At 43.6% G+C, this 13,264-nt stretch overlaps 1 protein-coding gene across 3 annotated transcripts in view; it reads left to right on the top strand.

The window, feature by feature from the left end:
- The window catches only part of TEAD4 (TEA domain transcription factor 4), a 40,118-nt gene extending 27,207 nt beyond the window's left edge, over window positions 1-12,911 (top strand). For 2 of the 3 annotated variants that reach the window (XM_050906974.1, XM_050906961.1), the window contains exons 9-11: window positions 8,195-8,335; window positions 9,810-9,962; window positions 12,681-12,911. In XM_050906974.1, coding sequence (XP_050762931.1) covers window positions 8,195-8,335; window positions 9,810-9,962; window positions 12,681-12,794 — 408 coding nt within the window. In that variant the 3' untranslated portion in view covers window positions 12,795-12,911. Of the gene's footprint in view, window positions 1-8,194; window positions 8,336-9,809; window positions 9,963-10,056; window positions 10,324-12,680 lie in introns of all 3 variants that reach the window. The other variant, XR_007767396.1, reaches the window with a different exon arrangement.
- Window positions 12,912-13,264: the final 353 nt, after the last annotated feature.

Genomic DNA, 13,264 nt, shown 5'->3' with positions numbered 1-13,264 from the left:
TGGATAAAGCAATTACTACACTGTTGAATTTATAGCATCATTTTAGGATAAAAGTATTATCCAAAAGCAAATTACCGATAACCTTAAACTTGGTGAGCAGAGTTAAATACTTGAAGGGGTGTTTTGAGACAGGAAGATACGACTGATTTTTAAAAAGGTTCCGAATTGAAGTGGTGGCTGCAGGTGACAAAGACTTAAAAGATCAAGGCATTGAATAAGTTGATTTTGTACATATGTAGTTTTAGGCTTGAAGAACCTGAGGCAGGAACCTGCCATTACTGCACTAAGCATTGAATATACCAGATGATCTGTTGTGCACCGGAAGCCTAACTCTAAACACCAGGGTTGGGGTTTCTTGACATCACTGATAGCATTAGGATCTAGTGTAACTGAGAAAGACATGTTCGTGTTTGTTCAATGGTGCTTTAAATTATGTATGTGATAGCTAAAAGTTGGTAAGTTTGAAATACAAGCAGTGTTTGCAATTCTTCCTTGATTTTGGCATTGGGGGTTTGGTACAATGAACTAACTCTTAGACTTGGATTGGCAGGTTGTGTATGACATCTGTGTGACATTTCTCTGTGCTCCAAGTGCATTCTAGCACACGACAATGAATGTGAGACGTTAGCCTCCCAACGCATGGGCAGCGGCAGCTCTGCTCTTTTCCAGTGTAATATTATCTCTACCACCTGTTACTTGGTTCTCCCCGTGAACTCCTCCTATATGCATCGTTATTAATAGGTTGGGGAAGAGGCGTTTTCAGGGCTTTGCACATTAGTAGGATGGTCCACTTGCATCTCAAAGCTTTCAGAAGTTGTGAGACTCTGGGTGGAAGATAGAAGGAAAATGACAAACCAGGAATTCAGGACAGGCAGTACTTCGTCCAGAGCAGCCATCTGCAGAGGGGTGGATCAGGGGAATTGCTTGAGAGACCTTTCCTGCCAATGATGAATATATGTAGTGATTTCTTCTCCTCGGTGATAGGCAGGCTGAACCAGTCAAATCACTGAGTGTTTTCTTTCCAGTAAATGAATTATAGTTTTGTGGAAGGGGCTGAAGGGGTGGGCTGGAGACTGCTGTCCTGCACTTGGCTTCTCTCCTGTCCCAAGCAAATCCAGTCAAAACAGCAGCAGTGCAAATTCCCCTCGGCACCCTGTCCTGCCCATTGTATGCCTTCAATCCTGACCTGGCAGAAACTGCTTGGAGAGCAAGGAGACAGTAGTTTGGTTTCCATGTCCATACTGTCCTTGGCACTCCTTCTGAGGCAGCAAACAAGACAGCAGCTAGCAACAGAGATTTTCATGATCTTTGCACATTTTTTCTGAGAATGGATCTGACAGCCCATTAATTTCACCTGCAGTCACCAGCACCACCTCCTACCAGTTGCTACGTTATGTAAGGGGACTCCGTCAATGACACTTCTTTCACCAAAGTTACTCCCCACAGTGTTCAACAGTATAGAGACTGTTGGCAGCAAAAAGCAGATTGAAAGACTGAGTTGCTGAGGGAATCTGTCTGCTGGGTGTCAAAATAACACAATCCTGGGGGGCTAGTGAAGTCGCAGCTCCCTGTACTGTTGGCAAGGCCTTCTGCTATCTTTGACTAGCTCGGAAACTCTCCCCTTCCCCCTTTCTTGGAGGCTGAAGCTGCAGCGGCACAAGTTTTGTACTTAAAGAATTATTCAGCATATGCCTTTCCCTTAACCACGTGGGACCTGTGTGCAAGATATCAGCAAGCTATGGTTTCTCATGGCATTTAATGCTATTTGGACTCTTGTCCAATCATTGCTTTTCAAAGCCTCAGATAAGCTGAAGACTGATTCTCAAAGTTCACATTTCCCTCTGTGAAGGGTTTCAGAGAAATTTTGATTCACAGCCTCATCCTAGTGGGAATGAGGCCTTTCTTGGTAATCAGTTGTGAAACTCACTCCCACCAAAGATCAGGCAAAAATCTTGGCGTGGTATATGGTTAGGACAGTGCACAATGCCAACTTTTCTCTAAGTGTTTCTTTCTTGGAGTTGCAGAAATTGAGTGATACACTCAAGCTCATCAGAGCTGTTTTCAGCAGAGCTGCTAAGAGACTCGGACAACCAATATGATTTAAAAAAAAAAAGAAGTAATACTAGCTTGTTGAGGGTTACTACGCCCTTCCCTGAACAAATCCCTTCTCTTCCGTCTAGAAATCTTGTCTTGTAGGTATTTAAAAATTCTCCTTACTCCTCGGGAAAGGAGGAAATCTCAGATGTTTTCCCCAAAACAGGCAGATCAGCTCTCTTGCATGCAATATGTAGATCTCTGAGATGTGCTAGATCACAGATACCTCAGTGATTGTAGTTTCAGCATGTTTGGAAGTCATCAGGCAAGCTATGGACAAGTATGTCATCTGTGCTGAGCTTGCACAGTAAGTTGAATGCATCCCAGACACATCAGATTGCTGTTATGCTAGAGTGTGCACAGCTTTTTGCATCTAGAACTTCTTGGACAGAAAGCAAGAACCCTGACTTTGTCAGATAAAGTACTATGGTTCAGTTGGTGGCTCATAGCTCAGATTTAGCTTGTAATATTCCTCATCTATTTGATCTTCTACTGTTGCCCTTGAAGAGACGGAGAACAGCTGTTTCAGTGCTGGACACCACCCAACCAGCTGAATGCTGCTGCTGCCTTTGCTGCATTCCCACCCTGTTGCTAGCAGTGGCTAGCAGGAGCCTAGGGGGCAAGGCAACTCAGCCCATTGGCTATACACTTTCCTAAATCCTGACTATGTCTCCTTTGGCTGCCCAGGCTGGGGTAAGGAATGTATTCAAGAGTTATCTCACTTGCTGTTGGACATACTCTTGCATTTGCCAGGGAGGAGCTGAGGCACCTAGGTTCTAGTCTCCAGGTCAGAATCACATTCAGTTACGTATTCAACAAGTCCATGCATTCCCAGACTATAAAGTGAAGATTAGCTTGATGAAGTGCTGGGAAGATGAATTTCCTTTAAGCCACACTCACTATTCTTCCCTTGTATCTTTGAGGGATGGAATTTACTGGACAGAGTAAAGCAGACCTTTCTCTGCTCACCTTGGGTGCTCACCCCAGGATTGGGTGTGCTTTGACACAAGGTTTTCTTTAGAGAAAGAAACTCTGAAAGTAAAGAGAAAGGAAGAGGCCTCTCCTCAAAGCAGCAATGTGGTTTCTGGCCCTGATGTCCTAGGTGTTGTGAGGAGCTCAGAGGAATCTAGGCATGGAGGCCATAGCGTTTTTAGATGTTATGTTAAAAGCAGTAGCTCTTTTGGCCATTAGACACCCCATGATGTGCAGTATGATTTTGTCCTGGTGCAATCCTGGGAAGTTTAACTGCATCCATTAGTGATTTACCTCAGTGTCCAGTTGACATTTAGAAGTTAAGTTGGCTATGGCAGATAACAGTGTTCTTCGTCAATTTTTGGCCTTGTCTCCCTTCAGGAGGTAATCATCTCCATAGCAGGGAAAGCTAACAGACTGGAGTTCCCCTCCTGTGTGGTTCTTTGGTCTTGTATTCATGTACATCATTGTCATTCTCAGTTTACATGAATAAACCAGGTTGCAAATAATTCAAGAGCAGATATGTGTGTGCTAAATAATCTCTGGTACGGCGGCAGTAACTTCCACGAGAGGGTGGGTACCAGCAGCTGTAACTAGGTAAAAAAGCTGTAACTGTCAGGCCAGCAGTATCTGTCTGAGGTGCTGCAGCTCCATTCTCTGCAAACATGAACTGGAGCCCTCAGCTAGCTGCTACTGTCATTCCCTGGAGTTGCTGAAATTCCATGGATGTATGTTTATGGGCTGAGATTTTCAGAGGTGACAGAAGGAGGTGGGTGCACAGCTTTTGTTGACTGACCACCCTAAGACATGTCTGACAGTCCTAGCCCATAATATGGGATGTGCTTTAGAATAAAAGGTGCAGTGTAAACGTCAGGGAGTTCCAACATGATCCTATTGCTTCACTGCAACAGGACTTCCAGGAACCTGATTGTACATAATGTTAGTGAATGGCAATGACTGCTTAATTCAAACAGTATTACCATAATTTTGCCTACTGCCAAATAGTTTAATGTTGATTAATTAGATGTTAACTAGCTGTGAAATTCTAGTCTGGTCTTTGATGGGAGACTTGCCAAATTGTGGAGGCATGTAGAGTAGCTTCTTAGGGCTAGTGAAGCTTTTCTCATGAATCGGAACTAGCACCTTTCTGCTTTGCCTCATATTGACTGCACTTATTTTTTAATTTGCCATTAAGAGTTTAGGGGAATATAACTTTAACTTTACTAGTGAGACCCTGAGAATGTTTGTCTGGTTCTGCAGTGAGAGCCTCCGCTATGTTTATGTAGCAGTGGTCCGACCAAGCTTCTGTAGCCTTGACCCTTTGTCCTTTTGACTCAGTGAGACAATTTCTTTGGAAAAGCGGAATTGGGTCCATACGTTGTGTTTATCACCCCCAAGGGAAACAGCTGAACAATATTGTGAAGGACTCCTAGTCTAGTTCCTCTTTGGAGAAGGGAAGGAATTAATCTTTATTCAGACAGCTGGAGTATGGGTCAAATAAACAATACAGTTAGTTGCATTGACATGTAAATGAGTATTACAGTAACTCCATAAACCAGAATAGAGTAGCATTGCTACTCTCTAATACATGTACATTTGTGGCACACACAAAGTAGCTGCATAACTATAGTGGGGAAAATTTGATAGCAAGGACTTCAGCATGACCATAATAATTCACTTGGCAACGTGAATTATGATTAAGTCTGTAATGCCTGTGCCTTGTTTCTATTAATACCTGTGCTACCAGGTTAAAGCTAGCCTGGATTTGCCCACATACGCTACTCCAGTGTAGACAAACCGTCAGAGCGTAACACTGTATTACAGTCGTTTAGATAGCCATGACAATGTAAAAGCTTCCAATCTTCCTCCAGGTGTTGTTTCCAAGTCTTGTGCAAAAGTTGCCACTACCTCAGTGGTGCAAATGTGAATGATGTAAAATGATTTTTAAAAAAGTTTTAAATCCAGATTGTTTTACAGATATATTTTAACACGTGTGCCCAAATCTGTTTTCAGCTCAGTGAGGAGGTGGAAAACTATGGGGGCAAAAAGGGATAAGTTGTTAAGAGAAGTCAGGAACCTATTCAGCTGGATAAATTGTTTTGTGAAGCTATCTTCTGAGGAGAAGCAAACATGAGAATAAAATAATTGCCAGCTTTGTATGAGTATCTCCTGATAAATCAGAGGATGCTCTTGAAGATATAGTATGCAGGAGATGACAAATTTAGGAAAACATAAAGGGATGAGTGCACAGCTGGTGTAAACTGGTATGAATGTATTACACATGTAGGACCAAGCATATTCACAAGGGTTGAAGATCTGTCACTACTTCCGAGGGAGGGATTCTACTTAAAAGGGGGAGTCATAGAGAAGAAGGCAAGCCATTCTGACAAATGGACCTTCTTTCATCCGTAATCTGTGGTGAAGATGGTACAACTGTTAAGGATTTTTGTAGAAACTGTGCGAAACAACACAGTCATTTTGAAGAGTGATTTGTGATCATGTATTTAAATACTGTGCTGTTATGCTCTCCATTAAGAGCAGAGTGAGCAGAGTGAAAGCTGTATGTCCATCCCTAATGCTGCCAGTGTTGATGCGAACATTGGAGCATTCTGTCATCTTGCCTGGACTGAATCTTTGTCCCATTAGAATTATCTGAATGCTACAACTGCTAGTCTAGGAGATACCCCAGGAGATGCATTGCCCACTGTACTTCATGAAAAACCTATCCTAAATCTGTCTTTCACTTGCTTCTGAGTTTGTACCTTAAAAAAAAAAAAAAATCATGGTAATTGGATTTTATTGGTTTGTTTGCTTGGATCTTCTGTGGCATCATTTAGTGCAGATAGTATTTTTTCTCTAGGTGGAAATATGTGTGCACAATGGCACAGTGGCAGCAATGCCCCAGTGTTGTGCTAAGTGGAAAATGGAACTGAATTTTCTGAAATAAATGGGGGGATGGTTTATTTTATTTCCTTTACCACCTCCTCCTTCACATACCTGAAGTGGCAAGTTAACAGCCATGGGAATTGGGTCGAATGGAAATACTGCACATTATTACATGGCTGCTTTTCCTGCTAGTGCTTTTGGAATCACTATTGGCAAAATGATGAATTCTTCTGTGACGATAACTGTGCAATGGGAGCTGCTGGTGAGTGTTGTGGTACAGAGATGGCCCAGCCCGACTGTCGAGGGGCAAAACTTTTAACTTGAAAGGAATGACAACAAGGCGTGGCTTCTAGCAGGTTGCTAGTTACTGCTGTAGTTACTCAAACCCAGCATTCACTAGAAGAAGCAGTCCTGCCTTCTGCTTTCCCTATTGCTGCCCATCCTCCCAACGCATGTTCTTTGTCTGAACGCACACAAGTGCTTCTGAATCAGGTCAGGGAACTGATCCCACTGAGAACTAGCAGAGCAATTCCTCAGTGAGTCTTGTAATACAGCTACAGAAACATTTGTGTCAGTACAGGAGGAATGGGGAGGCACAAACTGCTCTGGGACAGTGAGACTGCTCTCTCTTGGTGTCAGGACCAGCCTGCTGTTATCAAACTACAACTCTGAGGTGCAGTTTCCCATGAGGCTCAAGCCAACCTGAGTCCGTGTTGCTATCAAAATAGGCAGTCTTTGTGCCCTCAACTTTTGTGTGTGTTCTCACCTCTTCCAGCCCCTGCAGCTTTGTGGAGATCCAAGTGAGCTTTCATGTCTGACTGAAAACTAACTCACCAAAACCACAATAAAATTTGTTTTGGCTGGGATCAGCTATCTCATCTGGCTAACCACAGAATTGTACAATTGTGAATGGTGGCACAGAGGCAGCAGCAAGCTTGTGTGGCTACAGATGGGGAGAAGACTGGACTGGCACTTTCTAGATTGACTTAAACCTCTTGTGAAATTGCTACTTAAGAGAAATAAGCTAACAGTGTTATTTCATGGCAGAGAAGAGACAGGTATTTTGTATGGCAAAGAAAAGGGGGATTCATTATTGAGGTGGTCCAGTTCCAAGGCTAGCATTGCTTGTCCTAAGCGCTGCTCTAGATCTCGAATAAAAAGCCTTCACTGACATCGGCTAAGAAAACCATGCTAGAATGGCATCTGAAGCAGTCCTATTCACACTATATCCACTATAGCAGGAATACACTTTCTTCAGTTTCCTGTTCCCCTCAGTTCAGCAGGAAGAATAGAGTAGTCTGAAGGAGCCTATGGGGACTGATCATTGCTTTTCTGCTGACGTAAGCTAGCACTTAGGCTTGTGGAGTACAGACAAGCTCAACCCTTTTAGTTTTGAAAGGGAGGAAGCCGAGCTGGGCAGAGCTGGGCATACCCACACACCCATTGTGTTTTCAGAGCTGAAGGGAGCCGCCTCTTCTTTTCCTAAGTGTGGTTTGAATGACCCCTGGTGGAAGCTTCAGACAACAAGGATTTTTAGGAGTTGGGTCCCAACATGAGGCTGCAGTTGGACAACCTTAGGCACCCACATTTGAAAACTGTGGCTGCTAATGGAGATGGGTTTGCATTCAGGTGGAACTGGGCTGGATCCATCAGCAACCTACATTCCTTATGTTGCATCCTGTCTATTTACATTCTTCATATCATAGTACCTGAACCTAATGTGTGTGTGTACTCACACATTCTCCTTCTCTTTGTTCTGTCTCTTTCCCCTTACCTACATATCCAGGGTGGAAAAGCTTTATTACAGTTGCTGTACCCTTATTTTTCCTCCTTAGTGAGGCAGCCCAGTCTAGCCTGTCTGTTGCATTGCTCTGTCTCTGCAGTGCCCTCCTGTCTGCTCTCCACATGGTTTGTGAGTACCTCCATGCTGTCCTGGCACTGTTCAGTTATGGTAAATATCAGCTAAGGCAAGGGGCTGTGTCCTATGGTTTTAATGTTTAGAGGATATTCCACCAGATTTCCCCAATGTGTATGCAAATCCCCACCACAATTTTCTGAAGCGGGAACTGGATTTTAGTGCATACATTTCAGATTTCCCCTGCTTGCTTGATGCACTTTGATCTGCTTAAGGAGCTTTGGACACTCCAATACCTTACAATCTTGGCTGAACAAGGTAATGGTGAAAAAACATCACAACCATCTATTGATAACCATCTATTTTTTGCGCCTTTTTTTTTGGCAGGCTGATTTGAACACGAATATTGAAGATGAATCCAGATCTTTCTATGGCGTTTCCAGCCAATATGAGAGCCCAGAAAACATGGTCATTACCTGTTCCACCAAAGTGTGTTCCTTTGGAAAGCAGGTGGTGGAGAAAGTGGAGGTAGGGAGCAGACACCTGGGTGCAAGGTTCTCTCTGGCTGCTGTTTTGTCACTTCAAGAATTTTCATCCTGTGTATATCTCAAGGAAAAATATATCCCATGCTTGTTGTCAGGGAGATGGATGCCATAGATTATTATTTCTGAGACACGCAGGTGTAAGATTGCTCCAGCCTGCAACATGGCCTTGTCTCAGGACTTCATTGAAGGTCTGGTAGTGTTTGCTATTTTTTCCTTAAATCTCAGTTTCTGAAGACATGTGAATATGTAAGACTCTCAGCTCTGGTGATTCTCTGGGTTTTTTGAGGGAGCAAAGAAAGGCTAGGAAACCTGGACCCTTGTTTTGTAGTCCAGAATGGTGAAAACAAGTAGGCATCACCTCACTCTCATCAGTGTTTTTAAACAGATCATTTATAGACTACAGCCATTAATTAACAGACTGTAATAATTTACAGACTATAGTCTTATGGTTTTATGAGGCTTATCTTAGTGCTTGTACACTGACAGCTTGAGCAACAGTGGAGCTACATAATTATGCATATATCTGGCATTGAAGAAATTCTTTCTGATGCCACATTCAGCTGCTAAGAGAGCTGCTCTGACCTGCTTCCTGCTGCTCTCTTTCTCAAGAAGCCTTTAGATGCAGGAGGAGCAGCTATGTGCAGAACACCAGGTGTTCTCGTGTCAGCAGTCAGTTCAAGCTACATCCTTCCCCAAGACCCGTCTCCAGTCATATGATAGACATGCCTGAAGTCTGGTTATGTATTTGCATGATGGGATAGATAGGCCAAAGAAAGGTGTCATGGTGCACAGGAAAGGAGACCAAGCTCTTGGGGTGAAAGGAGGTAATGGGCATTTAAGGGTCTGCTGGGAAATGATAGAATCCAGCCTCAGCTTCTGTTCAAAGGAAGATGAAATATACAGGAGCTAAGATGTGAGTGTGAACAAAAAAATCCCTCTGTGTAACATTGGCCAGACCCTCTCCTAAGGGGGAGCAAAGATACTATGTTCTCTCTCACAGGTACCAGAAGGCTTTAGTCCTTTCCAGCTGTGAAGCATCCTGAGCATATGATTACCATCATTACTAGGAGCTTCCTGGTCTTGCTAAAGCAGTAGTTTTTAACTTTTTCAGTTTATTCACACCTGATATTTTTCCAGTAGAGATGCAGACCATAGTATAGCTGACAGTTGGTCTGCTCCTTTTAGTTATCTTTCACAGCTCCTTGGCAGTTTGCTGCTCGTAAGCTGGAACCCACTGTTCTAAAGAACAAAGAAATCAAGCTGAAGAAGTTAGAGCGCTCAAGGAGACTGACCTTGGTGTGAAGTAGTGTAGAGGAATGATTAATCAGCTCATTACTGTTAGTAAAGTGACTTGAAAATGCCATTGTAATTTTTCTGTTATGAATCCCTTTATGTGATCAATGCTACTAATGTGATAACATTAGCCCCATGTGCCCCTTTTGTGTTTTGCATTGCAGACAGAGTATGCACGCTATGAAAATGGACACTATTCCTATCGCATTCACCGTTCCCCTCTCTGCGAATACATGATAAACTTCATTCATAAACTCAAGCACCTTCCTGAGAAGTATATGATGAACAGTGTGCTGGAGAACTTTACTATCTTACAGGTGGGACTTTCAACTGTTTTCATTGGAGCTTGGAAACATGTAAACCCCATGCAGGAGTTCACTGTTGTGAGTCAAAGCAGATTTCCTTTTACAGCTCAGCATCTAATTGAACTTAGTATCTCTCACGTGTATTTCACCTCAAGACCATTTATGGAGCTCTAGAGATAGTAACTCATGCAGAGAAGCAGCAGAAGAAATTGAGAGACCTGAGTGAGAGAGAGAAAAAAAGAAAGATAAAGGGAGAACTCACGAGGCAGAGAGATAAAGGAAGGAGAAGGATGCAAAAGTCAGTGAAGGAAATGCTCATTCCACTATTGGACAAACATTGAGGTCCTTTCTGTGTCCTGGCCTTTTTTGCAAGGTAAAAAAACCACAAGAGCGCTGTTAAGTGGCTATATAATTTTGTCATGGGAAGAGTTCTTCACTGAGCAGGTGGCGGGGGGCGGGGGAGAGTTGTTTCCTCAGGACCATCTTGAACCTGGAAAGACTATGGAGGCACGTAAAGGAAGGGGCATGGTGGGGGAAGCTCTGTGACACCTTCATGAATCACTGCAACGTCTAGGTAGGGCAGTACTACAAGGCTACAGCAACTAGATTTGCATTAGTGTCTATGTTATACCAGGAGCCTTTCCAGGCTCAGACGCAGCCTAAATTTGGGAAGAGGGCAAAGACAGCTTAAAAGGTGGATTTTCCTAATGGACTGAGTTCTGTGCTCGCCTCTACAAGATGCGTCACAGATCTTCGCCCAGAGAACCTGAGGTTGGGTAAGTAGAAGAGATGCTAGCAGCTGTATGAAAGAATGGAAATCAAGTGGTCTTCATTCTATTCTCTGGAGATCTTGTGGGACTTCAGGCAACTCATTTTACTGCTCTGTGGCTCAGGTACCTCAGCTATAAAACACAAGGTTAATAATATACCTCATAAGGCTTTAGGAGGCTTCACTCTTTCGTGTTTGTACTAAGATCTTTAGCATCTGGAAGAAAAGAGTATAAATGCTAAGAGGTTTTTTAGATGAGCAAAAGCATGAAGGGGGCAGGGACAGAGAGATGGAAGGCCTGTGTGCTGTAATCCGTAGTGAGGAACACTGTAACTGCTTTCTGCATGTTTTACTCCTCAGTCAGGCCAGCGCTTGCTATAAATTTTATGAACAAAGTTGTCATATAGTTATACTCCTCTGGGGCTTTTATGTTTTGAGTAATCTCATGTCCTTCCCTTACCTCCTGTCACAGAGAGACATGTCTCATGTGGGTGCTGGCACAGCCTTTTATATATTGCCTTGCAGTCCAGCTCTCCCTGAGCAGCAGGATGAGCATTTTCCACCCTCTCACTCCCCACTGGGGAGCTGCAAAATGGTCATGCTTAATGCAAGGCGTGCTGCTAGTCCTCAGTCCCCACTACCAACTTCTGAGGCGAGTCTAATTATATTTTTTCTAGACCTTTTCATGAGCTTAGATACCCCTAATCTCACAAGCATGATTTATCTTGCTTTGCATATTGCTCTGGATTGAGCCCACCAAGATTTCAGAGCCCATTTTTCAGAAAAGGCTCTGGTGCCTTACCACACCTGGATGTGTATGACTCACAATGGCCTGCAGAAGAAAGGAGAAGGGTTAGTTCAGCTGCAAACTCAATCAAGAAGTAAGAAAAGAAAAGAGAATAGACCAAAATCAGGCTGCTAAAATTAATAAGCAAGTTTGAAAACAGATATTTTCTTTCTGTTTTCACAAGAACGGTTGGGCTTTGGTACAGTTCAAGCCTCCAGCTGGTATGTTTTTCTTCTGCAGTTGAGCTGGTGCTACTGCTGATAAAAATGTATCTCCTTCAGCAGGAGAAAACTGCTTGAAGCTTTAGCTATGGCACAAACTCAGATGACAAGAATGTGCAAAGTTGTGCAGTGACAGGGGGAGGGAAGCTGAGCTAGGAGCTCTGGGTGCAACATTTCGCTTGTCCCTGCCATGTAGTGTAGGCAGTGCATGCTTCTGAAACTAGGACAACACTGTTCCATCACCATGCTGCTGACACTGAGTCACATTGCAGAGAAGCGAAGGTTCCTGAGGGACCATAGAAAAAGAAACGGAAAAAAAGGAGCTTCTGTAAGAATGCATGAGTGTAGCAGCCATCCTTCTCCTGACATCTACAGTGTACGGAATGGGGGGTGCAATGGAGTCAAACCTATAAGTCTCCTGTAAAATGAGTTATACTCTATAATCCTCATGGTCTGTGTCTACCACTGACAAGCAGGAGCAGATGGAGGGAAAGAACTGTTCATGGCTGTGATATATCAACACATACGTGAGCAGGAGTGGATATGCCACAGGAGGTGGCCTCTCTATACCCAACAAACAGAGCAAAAAGAGATTTTCTGTGAAACACCTTCTCTCTGCTGAAATCTGCAACACCAGGAGGTGGGGAGTAAAGGACCTAGTGGACCTGCTTCCACTTATGTGGTCACTGCTTGGTCACAGCTTTCTTTTCTCCAGAGTGGACTCTGCTCACCTCCCTGTCTCTTCACGGCGTTGTAGTCCTGATGCTGCGAAAGTGCTTTGCTTGGGTGTGTGGGCACATAGACTGGGGGTTGTGGTGGCCGAGCTGTGTATCATTCCTGTGCTTCTCTGTTCTTTGCCTATTACTGACTTTTTGCTCTACGTTAAATGTGTTGGACTATGTAAGCAGAGAAACAGCAGTTGCCATCTCAGCTTCTTCTCCTTTTCTGTCTAGGTTGTGACAAACAGGGACACACAGGAGACCTTGCTGTGCATAGCATATGTTTTTGAGGTGTCAACTAGTGACCACGGTGCCCAGCATCACATCTACCGGCTGGTGAAGGACTAGAGACTCTCTGCCCTGAGTCGTCCATGGGATGCATGTCTAAGAAAAAAGCCTGTGCTTGAACAACCCCTGCCCCCTCATACCAAACTGAAAAATAAACTGCAGATATTGTGTATTTTCAGAAAAGCACCTCTGAGCTGTTTTGTGATTGACGGGGTCAAATAAGTTTGTATCTCCAAGTTTGTGCAAATGGGAAAAAGACTTGGAGTCAAAGAAACAGGCAAATAACTGCTTAAGGGTTTCACCACAAACAGCATCCTCTGGAATGTATTTCCCACAGAGCACACACAGGATGTGATCATACACATGAAAGGAGTGGTATGCAACTGAGCATACAGGTGGCAGCAGCTTCCACAAGTTTGACCACATGTGAACAGGTTGAAAATGGTCATGCTACATCTGGTCTGAGTGTGTGCACTCATATACATTCATTTGTAGGTCAACACATGCACAGACATGCTTACCATACATTT

This window comes from Gymnogyps californianus, chromosome 1 (genome assembly GCF_018139145.2).
Source record: "Gymnogyps californianus isolate 813 chromosome 1, ASM1813914v2, whole genome shotgun sequence".
Lineage (NCBI taxonomy): Eukaryota > Metazoa > Chordata > Aves > Accipitriformes > Cathartidae > Gymnogyps > Gymnogyps californianus.
This window is presented reverse-complemented; position numbering and strand designations above follow the sequence as displayed.